The sequence below is a fragment of the Gossypium raimondii genome, chromosome 1, assembly GCF_025698545.1.
Source record: "Gossypium raimondii isolate GPD5lz chromosome 1, ASM2569854v1, whole genome shotgun sequence".
Classification (NCBI taxonomy): domain Eukaryota; kingdom Viridiplantae; phylum Streptophyta; class Magnoliopsida; order Malvales; family Malvaceae; genus Gossypium; species Gossypium raimondii.
In genome coordinates, this window is record NC_068565.1 from 30,292,608 (window position 1) to 30,316,101 (window position 23,494).

General features: G+C 31.8%; 1 protein-coding gene and 1 pseudogene across 2 annotated transcripts; both read right to left on the reverse strand.

The window, feature by feature from the left end:
- Window positions 1-9,575, reverse strand: part of LOC105785560 (putative potassium transporter 12) — a 32,356-nt pseudogene extending 22,781 nt beyond the window's left edge.
- A 7,162-nt stretch (window positions 9,576-16,737) lies between these two features.
- LOC105785561 (uncharacterized) lies at window positions 16,738-21,582 on the reverse strand. Of its 2 annotated transcripts, XM_012611665.2 has the most exons (4): window positions 21,381-21,581; window positions 18,588-18,773; window positions 17,387-17,756; window positions 16,738-17,310 (listed from the first exon to the last, which is right to left on the reverse strand). In XM_012611665.2, exons 2-4 carry the CDS (start codon window positions 18,662-18,664, stop codon window positions 16,969-16,971), a joined length of 789 nt encoding a protein of 262 aa, XP_012467119.1. In that variant the 5' UTR covers window positions 18,665-18,773; window positions 21,381-21,581; the 3' UTR covers window positions 16,738-16,968. The 2 variants fall into 2 exon arrangements, with proteins under 2 accessions (XP_012467119.1, XP_052489126.1); XM_052633166.1 differs by lacking the exon at window positions 18,588-18,773 and having other exon boundaries at window positions 21,381-21,582.
- Between the last annotated feature and the right edge of the window lie 1,912 nt (window positions 21,583-23,494).

Consider the following 23,494-nt stretch of genomic DNA (forward strand, 5'->3'; position numbering starts at 1 on the left):
GAACAACTCTTGTTCTACTCATCTTATGATTTACCCAAATTACTTATCTCTAGGTTTCTATTCCTATTAGAGTAACCTAGTTAAGTCATTAATCAATGTTTTAACCAACCAATATCACTTACTTATTCTTCGCGTTTAACCAAGATAGATACTAGTACTTTGCTTTAGCAAAAACCTACATAGTATCGATTGAGGCCATAATGAGGGCAATGATTGGAATGCAATGCCAGCTTAATATTTTGATTGAGGGAATTTTATTAAGGTTGCATCTCACCAATTATGGTCTACTTTAGTCCAGTTAGTCCTTTAATTGCTCTAATCAATTAATGTTGTTTTTGTTATCAAATTTTAATATACTTAAAATTTGGCATGTTTTAGACATCCATAGCATCTCATACATGAATAAGTAAAGCAGTAAATAAATGTAATAGTTATAGCCCACAAAGTAAAGTGGTTCCTCCCAAGCGAATGGGAGAACCAAAAGAAAACCTAAAGGTGTAAGCTGTTGGATCGCCGGCACCCCTATGGAGCAGCGAAAAATAAAAATCCGGCGATCCTAACCAGGGATCCATGTGTGAGGAACGAATCGGGGTGAAAGAGGTTACGAAATTACCTAATGTTTATTCAGAGTAGACAGCAACACCTCAACAACGAGTAGGCTGATCTGCTGTCGAACCAAACCGCAATCTATCGTGATTCCGGCCTCTACGTAATCCACCCAGTTGACTACGAACGGAAGGAATCCCCAAAATAGTTTTGAGAGTTATTTTTCTTTGAAGGCTGCTAGACTCAAACAAAGAAAAACGGGATTATATATATCATTTTGTTTTAGGGTTTTTGTTTTTTTAAGAATTAAATAAATATAATAATATTTTAATCCGAAAATTATAATTACATTAATTATAATATAAGTTCGGTAAACCATATATTTATTTGAATTCTTATGCTAACCAAATTCATGTCCTCACTATACGTACAACAACCTTGTACATAATGTGTTGGAAATTTGATTACCGAATTAAATTAATTCTATAATTAATTTAATTCAAGCGACCCAAAAACAATACCAACTATGGTTTATTCCGTTCATTTCAACTATAGAGTGTGACCACAGAGGTTCTTGTAACGTTAGCAGTAACACTAGAACGATTCTAATGCTACGAACAATGAGTGGCATCTAGCAATGCATCATTGCTACCTAAGTCACAAGAGATCATGATTCGACATAACATTTTTATGATTAACCTTTTATGCAATAATCCTTAAGTCCTTTATCTCGAATTGGACACAAGTCATGGAATAGTCACACTTGCATTGTCCATTCCATGTTCCTTGATATCTTAAGCAGATTACGATATACAAATAAGTATGACATCTAATATCAACTTATTTGAGCATGGCCATGCATTTCTAGTCTCACTTAATCAAGTGGCCTAAGATATTACTCCCATTATGTAGGAGGACTTATCCTATATCGACCAACCATATCCCTCTACATAGATTGTGGTATATCCAACATCGGTCTTTATAGAACAACCGATTCTGTTACGCGTTGATCGTATCAAAATATACAACTCACGATGTTGGGATTATGATGATCTCAAGTCTGAGGATCATATAAATATTAATCATTATGAGTAATGTCGTGACAATTACATAATAATCCAAGAAACATACTCATAACGGGTCAGTCCAATATGTTGTTCTCTAACACACATATTCATGTAATGATTCTGACATTTCATATCAATGACAACTCTTTATCATCAATCAACTACACGTTAGTCTTAATGCATTATCGTTGTCCTATCCAACAATAATACTTGACTAAGGAACTTTTAAGAATAATCATATTATTCTCAGGACATTATTATAAAACAGTTTATTTATATATACACAGAAAAGAAACTGAAATAATAATGGTAACGCCTTATATTAATAAACATGATAAATCAAGTATGTTATTACAACCATCTCATGATTGATCTTTGGGCATACTCTAACATAAGCCACTTCACAAGCTTCTTGTCCACTTTAGTTGGACCATCTTTCTTCTCGTCTGGTCCATAGTAACTCAAGCAATTTACAATTTGTAGAAACTACTTTTACATACGAGGGAGTAAGATGAGAGGAGAAATACAAGAGAAAAGTAGTAAGGCACGACATGAAGGTCGTATTTATAAATTTTACAACCTTTTCAAATGAGTTATTGGGCTATAACTATGCATTTCAAACACCATGCATGTCAAACATAGCAAACAATATACGTGTTTTATCCAATGTTTTATTATTATTTTAAAGTAAATCATTAAAAATCCCTTCTACTTTTTTCAACTACACCCCGGTCCTCATTTTGATCCGGCTCGAAAAGCTCGCGGTGCAACCCACTTGGTGGAAGAAATAAATTGAGAAAAAAATAGGATTAATGTTCAACCGAATATGCTTGAAACCTCACGATTTGATAACTTTTATCAACAGTATCATGTTTTCAGGATTTTTATCCTTGAGATTTCTTACTGGAACAACCCTTGTTCCAAGTTCGAACGAAAACAACCAGTTAACTCTTAATTGGAAATCACAACTTCATCATTGTCATTGAGATAATAGATTGTTAAAACAAAACTGAAAATGAATAGGCCGTAAATTATGATTTACATTTAATCGATAATCGAAAGGAACAGATTATGCATTTTACGACTTAAAGCAGTAATAATGAATATCACGTATTCAAGATTAAATGGAAAACGTAAGAAAAATAAAGTATGCATCTCATACAATTTCATCACCCAAGTATATAAACTTAAGTTCGTATCACATAAGTGGCTCTGATACCACTATTGGATCACCGGTACACCCCATGGCACAGTGGAAAAATGAATCCGACGTTCACATCCAAGGATCCATGTGTGAGGAACGAATCGGGGTGAGAAGGGTATGAACGATTACCTTTAATCGTTTGGAAAATCAAACATAACTACTGTGAAACATAATACGCAATTGTATGTCGATTTCAAGCTGCTACGAAAAGTTTCGATCTCTATGTAATCCACCTGGTGTGACAACGAATGGAAAGAACTCTTTCAAACTTTTTCAGAGAGAAAAAATCATTGATGGCTACTAGACCTCAGACACTATATTTCGGGTATATATGGTTTTTCTTAAAAATCCTATATTTCCTAATTGGGGAATAGTTGATATGTTAATATGAATCAAGATTCATTATAATAATTAACTGAATATAATAATTATAATTACCATAATTATAATAATTTTTACCAAAAATTACAATTACAATAATTATAATAATATTCAATCGTAAATTATAATTATAATAATTATAACAAGGATTTCGATAAATTATGTTTAGTTAAATTTTATACGAATCAAATTCATATATATTAATTTAACCATGTTCTCATTATGTGTACAACTTACTTGTACATATAATTTGTTCGATATTTAACTGCCCAATTATATTAATTCTATAATCAATTTAATTCATGTGACAACCAAAAAATAACACCAACTATGTTTGGATTCCGTTCGTTTCAACTATAAGGTGTGACCCTGTAGGTTCTTATAACGTAAGCAGTAATACTAGAACGATTCTAATATTACAAAAAATAAGTGGCATCTAGCAATGCATCATTGTTACCTAAGTTACAATAAGTCATGATTCGACATATGATTAACCCTTCATGTAGTAAATCCTTTTGTCTTTTATATCTAGAATGGACACAAGTCATGGAATAGTCACACTTGTATAGTTCATCTAATGTTTCTTGATATCCTGAGTAGACTATGATAAACAAATAAGTATGATACCACGCATTTCTAGTCTCATTCAATCAAGTGGCCTAAGATATTGCTCCCACTAGATAGATTGTGGTATATCCAACATCAACCTTTATAGAACAACCAGTTACGGTGGACGTTTAACTGTATCAAAATATATGACTCACGATGTTGGGATAATGATGATCTCAAGTCTGAGGATCGTATACATAGTAATCACTATGAGTAATGTTGTGACTATTACATAATAATCCAAGAAACATACTCATAGCGGGTCAGTCCAATATGTTGTTCTCTAACACATATACTCAAGTATTGATTTTGACACCTCATGTCAATGACAACACTTTGTCATCAATAAACTACAAGTCAGTCTTAATGTATTATTCTTGTCCAAGCCCACAATGATACTCGACTAAGGATCTTTTAAGAATAATCATATTATTCTCTGGACATTATTATAAAACAATTTATTTATATATACAGAAAACAAAAGAAAATAATAATGGCAATGCCTTATATTAATAAATAAGGTAAAATAAGTATGTTATTACAATCATCTCATGATTGGTCTTTGGGCATACTCTAACACAGGATGCTACACCACCGTCTCACATTGCATACAACATAAGTCAACACATTATTAAACATACATTTGTTTTTTGTTTCCTTTATTACCATGGCGTTCATACGAATTGTAGTCATAATTACTCTAGGGTGTATAAAACATGCTAACATACATTGTACAATCATAAAATAAGCACTAAACAATCACTAGGACCACTTAGCTAAATATCCCAAAACTATTATGTAGGTATCGATATTGGTTGAGTGGTATCGATAATTCTCTCAAGTGGTACCGATACCTCTTGGGAAATTGATACCAAATTAGCTTACTGTTTCTCGTCTAAAAGCCCTAACTTTCAAAAAATATCGTTACCACTGAAAAAATATTGATAATTTTTCCCCGAGTATCGATACTTGTGGAAAAATATCAATACCAACTAGCAAAACTGGCTTCCTAAACTTTGAAAATTCCAGAGGTATCGTTTTTAAAACATGAATATCTAGACCTCTGTTCCAGACCATAAAAACACAACATATATCATCACATAGACCATTCCAAACTATTTCAAAACATCATGCATCAAATACCACATAAATTTAGCTCCAAAATGTCCCAAATGTCAGTCCCAACATCCTATTTCAAGTCCACATTTTCCAAGTATAATAGGCATGCAAACAATTAAAAATCATAGCAAAACCAACATAACATCTACCACATTACCTTTTAATCCCAAAAAAAAATCAAATAACACCTACTAAGAGCAACTAAAGTTTCTAGCTTGGATCACCCCTTGAGACCACACCACTCACACTGGCACTACTTATCTGCAGTGGTTAAAAATGAGTGGGTGAGCTTGACAAGCTCAATGAATGCTCAAAAGAACCATTACGTAAACAAGCCATTATGTAATAGCGAGACAGGCATATATCATATCTATAACATCTCTAACTATAATATTATATTTCACACATTTAAAAATCTTTCATGAATTCTTTTACACATTAATCACATTAATATTTAAACATATATCACAGCACATATAAATCACATTTAATCACATTCAGTCACATTGTATGGTAGTTTGGCTCTTGAGGTTATGAAACATAATATGGACTTTATCACCACACATCAGGTACATGGATCTCTAACACACCAAGATGACTCATAGAGTCGAACATGTCCCATAAGTGAAGCATATAGATAACACTATCCAACACACTAAACACACATATCCTTGTGAATGGAGTTTAGCTTACATTCCTTTATCTTTTTGAAATTTGTCCCTAGGCCTCAATGCCCCAAAATCACATCACAAAGGTGAGTACTCACAATCCTATGGCATGCCAACTATATCCTACGGTCTCATAAGATTACAAGGCCAAAATATCCACATTATTATCACAAATTTACTTACCGATTTTTGCACATAATCACTATATATTCACATCGTTAGCATATTATAATCACTGTCACACGGTATGGAAACAAACCCACATATTTACTATCACATGGCATAAATAACATACCCACATATTCTCTTTCAAAACAGTCATCACAAGCTTCTGACACATGTCATAGCATCTCATATATGTTCATATTTTCACAATTGCACAAGTACACATATAGCACATTTAATCATAGGTGTGAGAACATTTACACTCGAAATTTAGAGTAAGGGTTTAGGCTACCACTAAATTCCTAATTACACAATGAATCATTTACGAGCAATGATTTCAAAACACTCACCAAAATATAATTTTGCTGAAAAGTTGAAAGCTCAGAAAAACTTTCCTTTGCCCTTGTCTCTTTTTGTTGAAGGTCCTATTGAATCCGACACTTCAACAAGACAAACCACATAAACATACAATCAAAAATTAGTCATTAACTCACCTTAAATTGTAAAAAAAACAATAGCCTAAGCTACATTTTCTTTTAACTGAAACTTTTGATATAGAAATATTTATATTCGTATATCTCATCCTACATTTAATCTTTTTGCATGGAACAAATTCCGTTCATCTACATATTCATCTATGACTAATTCTCATCCTTTAAACTATACAAAACTACTCAGTTCATGGTATCGACATTTTTTGACAAGTTTTGGCCATTATGATAAAAATTCATTAAAACTCGAGAAGTTCTTAACAAAACTTCAAAGTAACTTTGGAAACCTTCTAATCCTGTTAAAAAAAATTGAAAAATACTTTGAAACCATGTTTTATTTCACAATCTCGAAATCCAGCATTAATGATCCAATTTTTGACTTTAATTTAAAATATGTGTTTTAATGGCTAATAATTCGATTTAAGGAACTAAATAACATTTAAAATTGTTTAGAAGTTGAATCGTTACCTTCAATAGGAAAATAAATAAGTTTTTGACACAAATCTGAGAATCCCACAAGTAAAGAAGATGAAATTAGTGAGGTTTTTGGGTATTTTTCTTGATTTCAATGAAGGTTTATTGATTGGGAGATGGTAGGAATCAAAGGAATATGGTTTAGGATTTGAAATTGAATGGAAAGACCTTTGGAAATAAAAGTGACGGCAACACAAAAACAAAGGGGAAAAACTTTCATGAGTTTTGCTGTAGGTGGGAGATTTACGGTTCATTTTCAAAAATTGGCTAAACTGCAACATAAATGCTCATAGTTTTAACCCTACTACAAGTCAGTCCTTTTTCTAAAATTATGGGTTTCTAAAACTCTTTTTCAAAAAGTGATTTGATTTTCCAAAAACCATTATCAAAACCATTACTAAGATACCATACCCCTAAAACTCCTAGGCCCTATTTTGGGGTGTTACATAATACATCTTTTCATGTAGTGGTAGATTCATGTCCTTATACATATATGTTTCTTCAGAAAAATAGTATATAACAAAATCACTCGAAAAGTATTAACGTTAGAGACATTCAATGCAAGAGCAATTCGAGTGCACAAAGATTGTATCCACATTTTAGCGAAAGGAAACATAATTGTTTGATTAAAAGAAGTAGGAATATCAGTACCTGAGTGATTCTTCCATTCACTCTTAACTTATGTTAGATAGTTTATAATGTTATCCATATTAGTATCCTTAAAATATTTCAAACCACTTTCTTCGACAAAATTGGATTCATAATACAGAGCATTATAAAATTCACAAATCTCTCTAGGGTTGACAGCACAGTTATGCCCCGTACTGACACTTTTTCCAAACTGCCCTGTCCCTAAATGATGCATAAAATTCTTGTACTACTAGGGCTATAGTAGGATCTTTAGGGGTTACGTAAAATCATTCACACCTATAGTATTGGACCAATGACCAAATTTTTTTCATAAAATCATCAATGGTTCAAAACCCCTTTCTTGTATAAACGTCTTTCCTTGAAGTTCCAAAAAGAATGTTTTGACGTTCGGGTTTGGAAAATCTAAGGGATTTGCAACCATTGATGTTTCTTTTTCGCTAGTTATTCTAGTTTTTCTAGGAGGCATTTTTAATAGTATTCTAACTAAAAGATCTAACCGAGATCAAGCAGTATATTTAAAAGTAAACAAGAACTGATGCAATAGAATAGTACAATTCTAGTTGGAACCCTTAACCTTATTAGAAAGCTCATGATTCCATATGAAGATTCATTGTAATTCCTTGTTGATGCAGAGTATTTTTCTGCACCAAGTGAAAATACAAGAGAGAAAAGAAAAAAAAGGTGAAAAAATAGCGTTTTAAGGATTTAAGAGGTTTTAGAAAGAGTTTAAGGTTAAAGAGTGTTTAAAAACAAGTTAAAAGTGTTTTGGGTTTCAAATTTTGGTATTTTAGGTTAAAAATCGGGTTAAATAAGGCTAAAAATTGATGGATTGTACGATGTGTCAAGCTTACAAAAAATTGCAATGATGCCGCAATATAAGGGTTCCATATTGTGAGACCCCTAGTAGGCTACCAATGTCGCGACACACCTTGAAATTTTTTGGTTTAGGGGTAAACTAATCACTTTGTCGCGACACAGAGGTGTTATGTCACGGCATTGAGCTAAGTTAGTCGATTCCTTGAATCTGTCATTGGTGTTACGACACAAAGATTCCGTGTTGTGACACTGACTCTATTTTGACCCTTCCTCTCGAATTTCAAGGTGTTCGGTACATACATCTCCTACTTTTAAACAATTTAAATAAAACTAAATCCTACTATTAATTAGCCCTGACGTATTGCCCCCGACACTTTAAAGCATATATTGCCCTTATTGTAAAATTATTACAGCTTCAACAAGAAAACTTCCCTGAGAAGGTCGAATCCTTGTTGTTGTCTTTGTGTTAGGATTGGTTTGCTCCTAGCGGATAGAAAGTACCTACAAGAAAATACTTTTATAATAAAATTTAAATATGCAATATAATATGAAGGGAAATAAATTAATAAATAAAATAAAATTAAAGTAAAGTAATAAAAAATATGAAACAAAATTTAGAACAAGAAATAGAAGTTCGTCAAAAGCTGGGACGATTCGTGTTGCCATCCTAGAATAACTTCCAACTGGTTCTCGACACCTTAATCTATTGTTTATTTTTCTGTCGATGTATATGAACCAACCACTTTGGCCGATTCCAATGATTTTGTTTTATTTTTGACTTACTTGACATCCAAATTGTAAGCCATTTAGTACCAAATTTGAGCCAACCCTAAATTGTTTTTCGGGGTATTATTACCTCAAACTTCCTCATCTCCCTGTTGCGTGAGGCTTTGGTTACTCAACCCTTGCTATTGTTGTCGAATGAGAATGAATCAAACGCCTCAACCTCATCAGCTGGCACCTTCTCTCCTATGGCCAGTAAGCGTATTGGCTCTTTTACACTTTCATTCAATATTAGTTTAGACTCCATGTTAATGGTTAGTTCATCTTTCAATTTTACATTTACGGTTACTTCCGTTGCCATGTCGATTGGATCAAAGACCGTTTCAACTATGTTCAACTTATCCACATGATCAAAAACCATTTCAAAGACCGTTTCAACTATGTTCAACTTATTCACATGATCTTCAGTTACAAGCTTCGATTGAATCTCACCATAAATCTCATCATGGTCATCGATAGTACAAGGGTTTTCATGATCCGAGTTGTGAACGTCATACATGTCCTTTTTCCTTGGAGGCAGCACTTCGGATATGTCTTGAATCATTTTTATCATTTGAGGCATCATGTCTGACATGCTTGATAATACCTCAGAGTTGCCCATCCTGGTGGTTTTACATGAAGGCATATTATACGAATCACATGATCTTCTTCAAGTGCCTCATACAAATTACCAGTGAACTCATGTGGATGTTCAACTATATCAGTACCTTGATTATTAGTCCACTTGTGTGTTGAGAGTTTGTTTTCGCGTTAGCTCAACTCTATCATGAATAATTTTTATTTTCTATAATCTCCCATTCTTCATATACTCCATCCTCATATACTTCATCGTCAATGATTGCCTCATCACTAAACCACGTGTGATCAGTTTCATCCATATTTGAATCATTTTGCTAGATTAGTCTGTATGGATCAAGGACTAACTAAACAGGTGTTCCTCTCCTCTGAGGCATATACTGAAATTGAAAAAGGAAAAGAAAGAAGTTCGTAAACCAAATTATTAAAAAAATACAAATTATGTCTATAATTCAAAAATTTCCTAATTATTCTATTAAACGTAAAAATCAAAACTAATTCAGGAATGTTGCCTCCTCGGCAACGGTGCCAATAATTTAACTGCCTCTGGATGTACTAACGTCCAGAATGTGAATATTGCAACTAAAGATATAGATTTTAGGTGGTGTTCACAAGTATACGAGTCAGGTTGTAATATAGTTTTACAACGAAGTAGGTAAGTACTCCGAGGATCATATCCAAGGGAGGTAAGTACTAAATTAAAGTTAACCTAAACAAAAATAGAATTAATTAGTTGTTTAAATAAATTATATTACGATAAAATATAAAGGAAAATTTTTGGGGTTTTATATATAAAGAATTAAAAACTGTATAAATAAGAGGGACTTCGGATTGGATTTGTGAAATTCGGCCCAAATTTGCTGGTTGAAGGGTTCCTTGAATTCCTTAATTCCATCCCACATATCAAGCCTAAATGATATGGAAAATGTCAGCTCAGGCTTCGACCTACTTATCGAAGTCGAGATCACATCAGACTTAAGGCCTAATTCAAGAAGACTTGAACACCAAAATGTAGCATATAAAGGAGCATAAGCCCAACTGATTAGCCCAACCATTTCTTCAAGCTACCAACATCTAGGTAGACTTGGTCTCACTCCATTCTAACATTCCACCTTGAAAGAACGAGTCAACCAACCACCCAATGAGGAATACAAAGGGACAGCAACTCCTCCCCTCCAAAAATAACAAGTTGACTCCCCCTTTCCTATTTATAAGGGTCGATCAGTCAAGGGAGAAAAAGGGGGATTTTGAATTCTAGTTTTAACCATGATGGTTGGGAACTCTAAGTATATATATAGAGCACTCATTTCATATAAAATGGGCATCCAACTCTTGAGAAGAAGTCATCCTCTGAACCCAAAAAAATTTCCATCATTCTTTTCATCTTTTTCTTACCTCATTCATGCCACACACACAAACCTTCCATCATTTATCTTCTTCATTCAAGATAAAAGACATAGATTTGAGAGAGCAAGAACAAGAAGATTAGAGAACTGCCAAATTGACATTTGAAGGATATTTTGCATCAGGAGCATAAGAAAAGGATCAAGGAAGAGCAACACGATAGTGTCAATAGATCTACACGATTGGCTCTAACTTCTCTCTTTTTTTTTTTGTCAAGTTGATAAACATGATTACTTTTTATTGTTTGGTTTTCAATTCAAAGATTATGGCTTAAATTTGTTTGATGCTAGATTGATTGCAATTCATTATTTAATACTATTTCTACTTTGTCGATATGTTCTGTGCACCATTTGTTTACTCGTTCAAGTAAAATCATGTATGTTCTTTTTGCATTATAAAGTGTTAAAAAGCATTTGAATTAATTATTTCATCCAAACAAGATGGTAATTAGTGGACACAATATTTGAATGGTGCATGTTTAGTTGTTTAAGGATTCATAATCAGATTTGTAATGGTATGTAGCAATATCTATTACCTTGCATGGCCACTTTTGGGAGAAATGTAACTTAGGTTAGTAAATAATTGATTTGCCAATGCATATACCGTAACATTATCAACACTGTTGTAAATATGATTAATTCAAATAAAAGTAATGAAGTTAGCTCTTTCATGTCATTGTTGTAAATATTGTGATTGTTGTTTTTAATTCTATAATTATATTTTGTTTTCCTTAATAATATTTTATATTTAATTTTGTGCCAGTAGATTCAAAGCACCTCTTATTATTTTCCCTTCATCAAATTATGAATATTAATTTCATAATATTCTTCTTTTCATATACAGTCCCTGTGGAGGTGGTACTCAATTCTTATCACTTTATTACTTATTAACGATTGTGTATACTTGCACATTTCTGCAAACCACCGAGTAAATCATAATTTATCCTAGTGGGAAAAGTGAGGTCAAGAGATAAGCGAGTATCTGCCAATTAATTAGTTAGTAGAGGTCGAGAGGTAATACTAGTTAGTTAATAGTTAATTCCACCTAAAACCTAATTTTGAAGTTAATTACAACCACTGAAACAAGTTAATATTCCGTCTGTTATTTTGATTTTGGTGTTTGATTATTTTCTGTTTGTTGTATTTAGTTAATTTATTTTATGCATGATTCTCTATTTAATAGTTCACCGTAATATAATTTTTAATTATTACTACTTAGACTTATTACTGTAGAAATATATTTTTGGTTCAATTAATCCTCCATTGGGTACTATCTCGAAACATTTACCAGTGTTTTGTTGTAACACATCTATATTATAATTTGACTGTATACTTGCAGGCACCACTGATATTTTTGGTGTGGTATTTATACTCTAAATGATAACACGTTTAGAGGAGATCAAAAGTCTGAAAAGTACTCATAATTGGACCTGATGTGAGAGAGACCCAAAATCGCATTCTAAGTAGGAAGTTATTTTTATAGTTGAAATAAATTTCTACAATTCAATAAGGGTTCTACTTTCTCTTCCTATAAATAGATGGCACTGGTAGAGCTATTAACACAACTTTGAGAGATTGTTACTCTGTCGAAAAATAAAGAGAATTTATTCTCAACTATTAAATATATTTTTTCATAATAACAATTCTACCGGTTTCTATTAAAGAATAAAGAACTTTTGTTTTCACCTTAAAAAGAGAAGAAAACATTTTCTACTTCTGTGTTTTGATTCAATTGGTTCGGGCCCACACTCGAAGTAGTTCGTGGTGCGAGAATAGTAGAGAAGATCGTTTGGTTGAAAGCCGAAAAACATCAAGGATCTGCTTATCTGAAAACATCAAGGATCTACTTATCCGAAAGCACAAGTACGATTTCAGTCTAAGGTTTATTGCTATAAATATTATAAACCGAGTCAGTTTTCAAAATTTTAATTTTTCGCAATGCAAGATAATCGTTTTCAAACCAGATTTTTTCCAATAGCATGAAGAGTTTGTTTTTGTGAAAATGATAGCAAGAAACCCTTCCTTCATTCTAAATTTTGAAAATGGAAAATTTTCCTAAACGCCCTTGGTATAATAACCACATAAGGACCTCTCTTACTCAATATCTTACTTTTTAAAAATCTCACATTGACCTCTCTATTATTACTAGTTCTATAAATTTGTCCTTCAATCTTAAATACTAAATTCTCTAATTTACTCTCTCCCTAATTCTAATTAAGTCTAATTACCATCTGACATTGTTCCCACTCTCGGAAACCTTTCGGTCAAACTTTCCGAAAAGGCTTGGTTTAAGAATTTTGATCCAAAATCAAATTTTCTGACCTATGTGAGAACGATTATTGTTCGATGAATTGTTAGTCTAGACAATCATATCTATGTTTATATCTTTTAAGAGTAATTCGCTCTGATACCTATGACAAAATATCTCTCTTTTGGACTATATAGAAGATATAATAGCCTTTTAATCAACTTTCTCAATTTCGATAAGACTATGAACCATTTAGATTAACTACTAATATAAGTTGTTTTCTTGTATTATCATTCAACCACATAACGCAACTTAATATTAGTTAAACATTAGATAATCAATGAGCTAATATTTTTTATATTTTGCTTTGCATGCAAAAACCATTTAAGGCGTTATACAAAAGATATTAATGAGAATGATAGAATTTTGTTAAACCAATCTATTTAAAAAATTACAAGTACATTTGACGATATCACTACACTAAGGGCACTAGATCCTAACATCAACCCCTAAGCCGACTACTTAGTAAGTTGAAGGATGAAAAACAACCAACACAAAACTTTAAGAAAGATTAAGTTGAAAGCAATTTCTAAAAATTCATAAGAGAAGAACCTTGCAATGAAATAACTAAAAGAGTATTCAAATCATAAAAATCCAAGCTCTTTTTGACAATGAGGTTGGCAACATCTATTGGATCGCCGGTACACCCCGTGGAAAAGTGGAAAAAATATTTTGGTGATCATCAGTCATGGATCCGTGTACGAGGAACGAATCAGGTTGAAACAAGGGTCGAAAGAATACCTTTCAAAATAAAAAAAAATGACGAATAACATTGTTAATAGGATCCATTTTGGAGATGTCGATTCCAAGCCGCAACAATAACGAATCGGCCTCTATGTAATCCACATAATCAAAGAACGAACAAAAAAAATCTCTTGAACTTTTAGAGAGAAAAATAAAAAATGGCTACTAGAGCTTTTGATTTTTTTTGGTAACCCTAACACGCTAAGGGATTATATTCCTATTATTTTCTTTGATATCCCATATAACAAAAAAATGAGATTATTCTCTTATTATTAGAGAAACAAATGGAATCGAGAAAAGAAATTATATTCTTTCCTAAAGAATATCAATTTCCATGTCTTCTATTTTTAACCAAAATTAATTATTATAATTATTTATATATAATTTCGATAAAATATATACAATTAATATTTTGTATGAATCAAATTTATATATTAATTTTATCTACGTTATCTATTTGTGTGCAACAAGTTTGAACATATAATGTGTTCAATATTTAACTATCAAATTAAATTAATTCATGTGAGAACTAAATACAATACCAAATGTATTTGAATTCTACTCACTTCAACTATAGGTGTGACCCTATAAGCTCTTATAACATTAGTAGTAATAGTAGAACGTTTCTAGCCAAGTTACAAGAAGTCGTTATTTGATATAACCTTTCTGTGATAAATTTTCATGTATTATATCATTTTATCCTTAATATCTTGATTGGACACAAGTCATGGAATAGTCACACTTGTATAGTCCAATATCTTATTTCTTGATATTCTAAGTAGACAACAATAAACAAATAAATGTGATACCTCATATCAACTTATTCGAGCATGACCATGCATTTCTAGTCTCACTCCATCAAGAGGCCTAAGATATTGCTCCCATTATGTAGGAGAGACAAATCCTATCATGATCAATCATATCCCACTACTTAGATTGCGGCATACCCAACATCAATATTTAAAGTATAACCTATTATGGTAGACATTTGACTGTGTCAAAATATACAACTCACGATGTTGGGACAATGATGATCTCAAATCTGAGGATCATATGCATAGTTATCACTATGAGTAATGTTATGACTGTTACATAATAATCCAAGAAACATAATCATAGTGAGTTAGTCCAGTATGTTGTTCTCTAACACATACTCATGCATCAATTTTGACATCCCTGTGTCAATGAAAACACTTTGCCATCAATCAACTACACATTAGCCTCAATGCATTATCATTGTTCAAGCCCACAATAATACTTAACTAAGGAATCATAGTGAGTTAGTCCAGTATGTTGTTCTCTAATACATACTCATGAATCGATCTTGACATCCCTATGCAATGAAAACACTTTGTTATCAATCAACTACACATTAGCCTCAATGCATTATCATTGTTCAAACCCACAATAATACTTGACTAAGGACATTTTAAGAAAAATTATATTACTTTTAGGACATTATTATTAACCAATTTATCTATACACGCAGAAAAAGAAACTGAAATAATAATGGCAATATCATATATTAACAAACAAGGTAAAATGAGTATATGATTACAATCATCTCAAGATTGGTCTTTAAACATACTCTAACAGCATCCTAGTTGAGTCCTAAATTAAAAGTCCTAGTTAAGCTAGGACTTCTAAAAGTTAATGGGCGGCAATAACAAAAAGTCATAGATGGATTTTATTTGCTTAGCCCCTGCGTAATTACATATTGAATGAAAACCAAGTGTAACACCCACCTAATAAGGTGAATTTGGCTAACCTATGTAATGTGGGCATGGATCCAATTTTACAAAGCAAAATAAAATACTTGAGTCCTAAAAATAATTCTCTAAATGGGCCAATAACATATTAGGCTTGAAAGAAAGTTTAAATAAAATAACTTTGTCATAAATTTCGTAATAAATAAAGCCTTAAAAATATATACTTAAAAAATATATTGTGGGGTGATATATAATCGAAATTAGATATTTAAATTGAAATTAATATGATTTAAAATTTTACTCAAAGCTTAAAACTTGTAAATCCCGTCCAGAAAATTTTGCTTGCACAATCTTTTTAAATATGAACATAATTTGAGTTCTCAAACTCAAAATCTAATAATTCAAAGTACGTTTTAAAGCTAAGTGATAGCTCTTAATCGACATGAAGACATCTAAACCTATAAATACATGGATACCATCTAAAAACTCATTGGAAATTAAATGATCTTTTGAGTTTAAGGCTCCGTTTGTTTGCTAATAAAATAATTTCTGGAAAATAATTTACTTTTCGAAAATGATTTACTTTTCTAGTGTTTGGATGAATCATGTAAAATGTTTTCTATTGTTTGATAGATTTCTGAAAATATTTTTGAAAAAGTTATTTTTACATATATTAATAAATATGTATTTTAATTTTTTACATATATTGCAATGATTTATTTATAAATAAATAAATCAAATTAAATATATAATAATACTCAATTATTAAGCTAGAATAATAACCGTCTATTTTGAATTTATTTTAACAAGGAAAAGAGTCCATCAATTTCATCAAATCCTTAATTCTCCTCTGATAAAGGACTGGACAGCCTACATTTGACTATTCAAAAGAAGGAAGGAAAAATGATAACTAGAGGGGAGGCAGAAACAAAGACAGATCAACTGTTCATAAATCTTGGTTCAAAGATCAAGATGTTTTATTCTCTGAAAGAATGTAGAATTTGCTTTTGATCTCCTTCAATATATAAAAAATTTGGCCGACTTAGTGTCTTGATTAAAAAAATAGGATTAACCATTCACAATGATAGTTAGTCATCAATTAGGAGAACACAGAATATCAAAAGCTTGAATGGCTCACAACTGAAACTTTCATTTCTTTAAGATCATCAAACAAAAATTTTGTCCTCTATAGTTCTGACATTCCCACCATCAGTCTTATGTTTCTAGCTCCAATGAGAACCTCTTGATCAATTATCATCTGACTTCATACCGTTTGCCAGCTGAACAATATAGAAAATGAAACACATTCAACCGTAAAGAAGAGCCATAAACACACCTGTAAATAAGCCTCTCAATAAAATCTTCTTCCTTCATTCTTAAAAGAGATTCCCGAGTTTCTTCTCCAAGAGCTGACCAAAAATCCACCAAGGTGTCACAAGAAAGCCTGGCAGTGTGCAGTGCACATGTTTCTCTTGTTCCATGTCCTGTTCCATAACTAGCAATTCCTTGGCTTATCCAACCCCAACCTCCCCCACCACAAGCACCAGGATAAAGCAATTCACGCTCCCTCTCCCTTGCACGTGCACTATAAAACACCTGATTCAATTAAAACATCAAAAACTAGAAGAAAGGGGAAAAAATAGTCAGAGAAAACAATCTGAACAATACAAACGTTTTGTAGACCCTTAAATGACTTTGGGCACAAATAGCAGTCAAGAAGTGTCAGTGAATCATCGCGAGTCGTTGTCAAACCTCTCCAAGGATGGACAGATGGATCTTGAATTTCATCTTGTGTCCCATTTGTCAAATTCAATCCGCCACCAGTTCCCTTTTTTGAGGCTCCTGACCTGTTGTAATGAAGGTTACCAGCTACTCCCTCCTGCTGCAAGGATTTTCCATACATGACAATTTGCAAAAAAACCTTCAAGCAACAGCCCATTACATCTGGAGTAGTAAATGTTCTTGAGACCTCGCTCAAAGAGTTTTTGTTTATCAATTCTAAGGAGCTTCTGCTGAGCTTGCATTGACAGCTCACTCCAGAACTACAAAACAAAATCAAAGCTCTTAGTAATATATCAGAAAATAAAATCAATAAATCACATATTTATAAATCATATCCATTATTAAATTGCATAATCAATACTACCCCTCTTTTTTCTGTAAAATATGGACCATGGAGAGCATAGTGCAGAGAAGGCTAGGTCTTGGGTTACACAAAGAGGTAGCTCTAACTTATGCCATAGACCATGCCTTCACCAGGCACAAGAACTCAACCTGTGATTCAGAATTGAAGTTTCACATTCTAACCATTTGGGTGCTCCATCTTAATTTGCTAATAGGAAAAAAAAAGTACCGTTTCTGGAATTCCCAATTCTTCAATCACTTTCGTTTTACAGCCAAAAAGATAAAATCGAACATTGACAGCAGCCGGAAGCCACATTGAGCTCAACAAAGTGTAAAAAGAAAATACACAGTGAAGAAGTTAATAATCTAACTTCTAGATTCTATTTCTTCCATTACTCAATTCAAAACCAGGAACAACACTAAAATTTAAGTGTCTCGGCTCTAAACAAAATTAGGTAACTAATGGATAGCGTTTCTAAGCAAAAGACAGATTTCATGAAACAACAAATAGATTACTAGAGTGAAAATTGACACATAAACAAAATTAAATTAATTCCATAAACTGGATCTAGTAAACAATAAAAAAGGATTAAAAATCCAATCAATTAAGATCCAATCAATACTTAAACTACCCGTCAACATAAACAAAAACCCAATCCAAAAAATTGATACAATCCAATCCCAATTCAATAAAAAAAAATACAACCCGAAAAAAAGATAATAAAGCGAAGAAAATTAAAATCGGATACCTTTTGGAGATTATTGTAGCTAACAACGTCATTTTGCTTAGACCAAAACCCAAATGAGGCATTACTATATTGCTCATTCCTTTGCGCTAATCCTGGCATCCTTTGATTTCTCAAACTCTCTTTGCTTTGCAATCGTTTACCAATCTTTCCATTCCCGCACTTGAAATCCGTTTTCCGTTACCGATCCTAAAAGGAACAACCGGTTCAATAAAACTGAATCGGAATTAACGAAATAAAATTCAAAAAAGAATGAATCGGAGATAAGGAGATAATGATCCAAAACGAATATGGAGGCGACAAAGATGCAAAATCCAAACAGATTATTCAACAAAAAAAAAAGGAAGAAGAAGATTTGAGTGAGAGAGGCGACAAAGATGAAGAACGGAAGAAGTAGGAGGAAACTTACCTGGACGAAGAAGGAATATGGTGAGAGGGGAGGGAGATTTTCCGGAAAATGTCTTACAGAAATAAAATCGGTAAGACATTTTCCCTAAAACGAAAGTGATTTTACCCGTGTCTTGGAAAACATTTTCCAAATGGAAAATGTTTTCAAGCTTCCAAACACCGTAAAACCAGGAAAACATTTTCGGGAAAATATTTTCCTGGTAAATAAACGACCCTAAGATTTACCCAACTATGCACGTATCATTTCCTTTCAACTAAAAACTAATATATTCCAAAACAATCTCTTTGACACACACACACAAATGGCTAGTCTCGTTGAAACCTATACATGTGCCCCTTTCACTAAACATGGTCATGGAACTGTAATCTCCATAGTCTTGAGTAGAGGTGCTCATGAGTCGGGCCTAAAAAAAAATTTCAACCAGTTTCCTAGGCCCGGGCCCTATCTGGCCCAAAATATGAGTCTAAGATTTTATCCAGGCCCGACCCGAAGAAAAAATACGAAACCTGAGCCCGGCCCGACCCAGCCCTTTTTTTATGCTTAAAACTGATTGTTATTAAAATTAATTGTTATTAAAATTATATCAAATTATATATATTTTTTTATATAATGAAAAAAAATAAAATAAGATTATTTATTTTTTTCCATTTCTTGCCCAATGAATTGGATAAAAATAAATATTATATTTATATTTGCTTAAAATTGGTCCCTGTACTAGTGTACTTTTACATCTTATTTCATTAACTCTGTTAAAAATTTAAGTATAATCACAAATTTAGCCCTTCAAGTTTTACAACTTTTGTTGATTTAACCCTACTCTTTTATTTTTACTTTCATTATTAAAAATTATAGGAAATTAAAAAAACTAAAATTTAATATTAATCACCATTAGATTAGAATTCATTAACTATTTAATTAATTATGAGTTTATTCTTACAGGATTAAAACACTAATTTTCTCGATAATAAACTTTAGAAAAACCCCTCTCTTCCAACTCTTCCTACTTCTTTCATTTCATATTCCCTCAACTCTCATGGAAAGAAGAAAGGAAAGAAAGTCTTCATGTCCTGCAAATTACACGCTCTATAAAACATAAATCAATTCTCATCCAATAATAATTCAATAACACAAATTTGCTCTTAATTGTGCTCAGCTACTTTTAAACCTATAGCCTCGTCTTGAAATACAAAACTCGCATTAAGGCAATTTTACAGTAATGATATATATACATACATATATATATATATAAGTTGCTTTCTAAAAATGAAAAAACAAGTCTCTAGATGTCAGGATTCAGGAACCATATGCTAAAAAAATAATGAGTGTTAGGTAATTAAAGATCTTAATTGCACTCAATTTCGAAGAAAAATATAGCATCTAAACCGACATTTGTGTTCATGTGAAATTATTTTATTTTTAAGAAAAAAATTAATAGTGTAACATAACACTTTACTACATTATTTAAAATCAGTAACACTTCACTCAAACACTTTCAAAGAAGCAAGGGATGAAGGGGAAGAGTTGCAAACTGAAATCGATTCAGTAAGCTAGCTTAACTCTTAAACTACCTGAACTAGAGAAGCGGTACGAGCTACTAATAGCCCACAATGGATGATATTAGAAATTAAATAAAATTTAAATTTAAATTTGGTCACTAAATAACAAAAGAATGAATATGAAGACAGAAGAAATTTGGTTAGCAAATAACAGAACAAACAAAATTTGAGCGCGAAGATGAAAATCAACAGGTAGCAGAAAAGACTATCAGGTTCAGAAATTTGAGTTTTTAACACAACATGGTCTCTACAAAACTATGTTTCCTTATTTACATTGATATGGGAAAAATCACAAGCGAAACAAATCCACATTAGGTGTAAAAATCACACAACATTACAACAAGTTCAGTTCTAGAAATCATTAACAGCACTGTATTTTTATTTAAACAAAAATGAATTCCATTTTGGTCGAAATGTTTGAGGTTATTACTGGTAATTTAATATAATGTTACTAGAAAACTTTAAAAAGAACAAATAATAATAATTTTGTTAAACTAAGCAGAATACAGATTGAACATACAACCCAAAATACAAATTGAACATACAATCCAGAAAACAGATTCCAAAATTCCAGATTTAATTCCTTCCCCCCCCCCCCGAATATTCAAGACACTGAATCAAAATCAGAAAACCACCATTTATCATCTTATCAAAATACCAATCCTTCCCCAGCAATTACCAAAACATTCGAAACCCTAATCCTAACCACCCAAAAAGATTCCTCCTTTATCAGGATAAAGGATCCAAACAACATCAGTTTATGAATTACAGGCAGAAAATCAAAGGTAGAAGCACCATAAAAGAGAGGAAAAAAAGACATTGTTAATATACCTTTGAAATTCAAAGGTAGAAGACCGGAGGTAGATCGGTGGAGGTGGATTGGTGCCGGAGGTGAAGGTTGATTTTTGAATTAAGGAAAAAAGGGAAGAGGGCAGTCGGGCACGGGATTAGGGATTCTGATTTGGGGAAGAGGGTAAACGGGAAATGGGGGAAATGGGAAATGGCTGTTAAAGTGTTAATACTTTAAAAAAATAAAAATAAATGGGAAATGGGAAGATTCAAGATTGGGAAGTGTATTTTAAAAAATAAAAAATTATATATATTTATTGTATTCCGACCGGGCCGGACCGGGTTCGTGCCAAAAAAATTTACCTGAGGCCTGACCTGTTTTCTAAACGGGCTTCATTCTTTATCCAAATCCATATTTCGGACCTATATTTTTACTCAAACATTTTCATATTTCGAACGGGTCATCGGGTCGAACTGCTCAACCATGAGCACCTCGAGTCTTGAGTACAACTCCATCCTTTATTGCAATGCAAGACTTGTCAAGGATTCATATTGTTCAAAAATGGGAGAACCAAAACTTTTTTGTCTTTTACTTGTTTGGGTACTTTTAAAATTTGTCCTAATTTAAGAATTGTACAGAATTAATTCAAAATTTATCCAAAATGAAGTGGAGAATCACAAACCAAGAATGTGAAAAAAGTAATATAAAGTGAAAAAATTCAGATACGAGAGAGAATAGTTGTGAAAATAATAGAAAATTTTAACCAATAACTAATTAATTAAAACCATTTTAATAATATATTATTTTAACAAAAAGATTTTAATAAAATTATCTTATGAAATAAAATTAAGACATGTGCCATGATTTTATTGGGTGGAGATTTTTTAACGTTTGAAAATTTTCGGACTAAAATTATAAAGAATGAATATTTTAGGTATCAAAATTTAAATAAAATAATTTAATTATCAAAATAAAAATAAAAATATTTCAAAAACTAAATCATGAATTAAGGCTTTTACGATACAACAAACATTCTATAACTAAATCATGATTTGTGTTTTAACTTAGTTTTTGCTTTTTCGGTTTCAAAACCACTTTATCCAATTAGGGTTTAATTGTTTTTTAATTCATTGTTTCTACTTTGTTTTTTTTAAACATTTAATGTAAAGATAAAAACAAAATGTAACACCCCCTAACCCCAAACCGTCACCGGAACAGGATTACGAGGCATTACCGGACATATCAAACAATTTATAAATAAATCGAAATAAATAACCAACATATTAAAATAATTCATAAATTGTTATAAATTTGTACTAATTGATTTCATTCATTTTTTTATTTTTTTATTTATAAAAATTTCGGCAGCATTTCGACTTATTTTTACATTAAACCCCCTGCAAAATTTCAAACATAACCAACCCAATTTCAGTATTTCAACCAATGCATTTATATACTTAATCCTACTTGACATATAGACATAACAACTTAAGTAAATAAAATCCAATTATCATTTCTAATTAACACATAAAACTAACTAAGCCATTTCAACTTGATACCAATGCTATAAAATAACTTATACCATTTTTCTAATATACTCATCAAAACACATAATATCTTACTTTACAACAAAACTATATAACATGCCAAAATAACTATTATAAATCCTATGTACATGCCACTTTCTCTTAAAGGAAGAAAACATCACCAAAATCTTTATGTCGGAGTCGGGATTGTCACGGATCTTTGAACCGAGACTCTAACCCATTTTCAACTCGCAACGGAAACAACCGTCATTTGAGTATTTTATACTCAATGGTATTACTATAAATTAAACTATTTAATAATAATAAAATTTCAAATATTGACCATAGTCTTTAAAAATCACTTTAAACTAAATATAAATATTCATATATCATTCCATAAATCTTAAATTTATATATTTAAATATTTACATACTAAATCAATTCATAATTTATATCATACATTCTTTCTCATATTTTTCAATAATGTCAAATCAACTAATCTCATTTTCAAATTTCCATCTCAATTATTTACCCTATTAACAAGGTTCGGACTCTGACAGATACGCGGATTCCACCCAAACACACCAAAATATCCAACCTAAACACACCCGGAATAATTTAAATCCTCC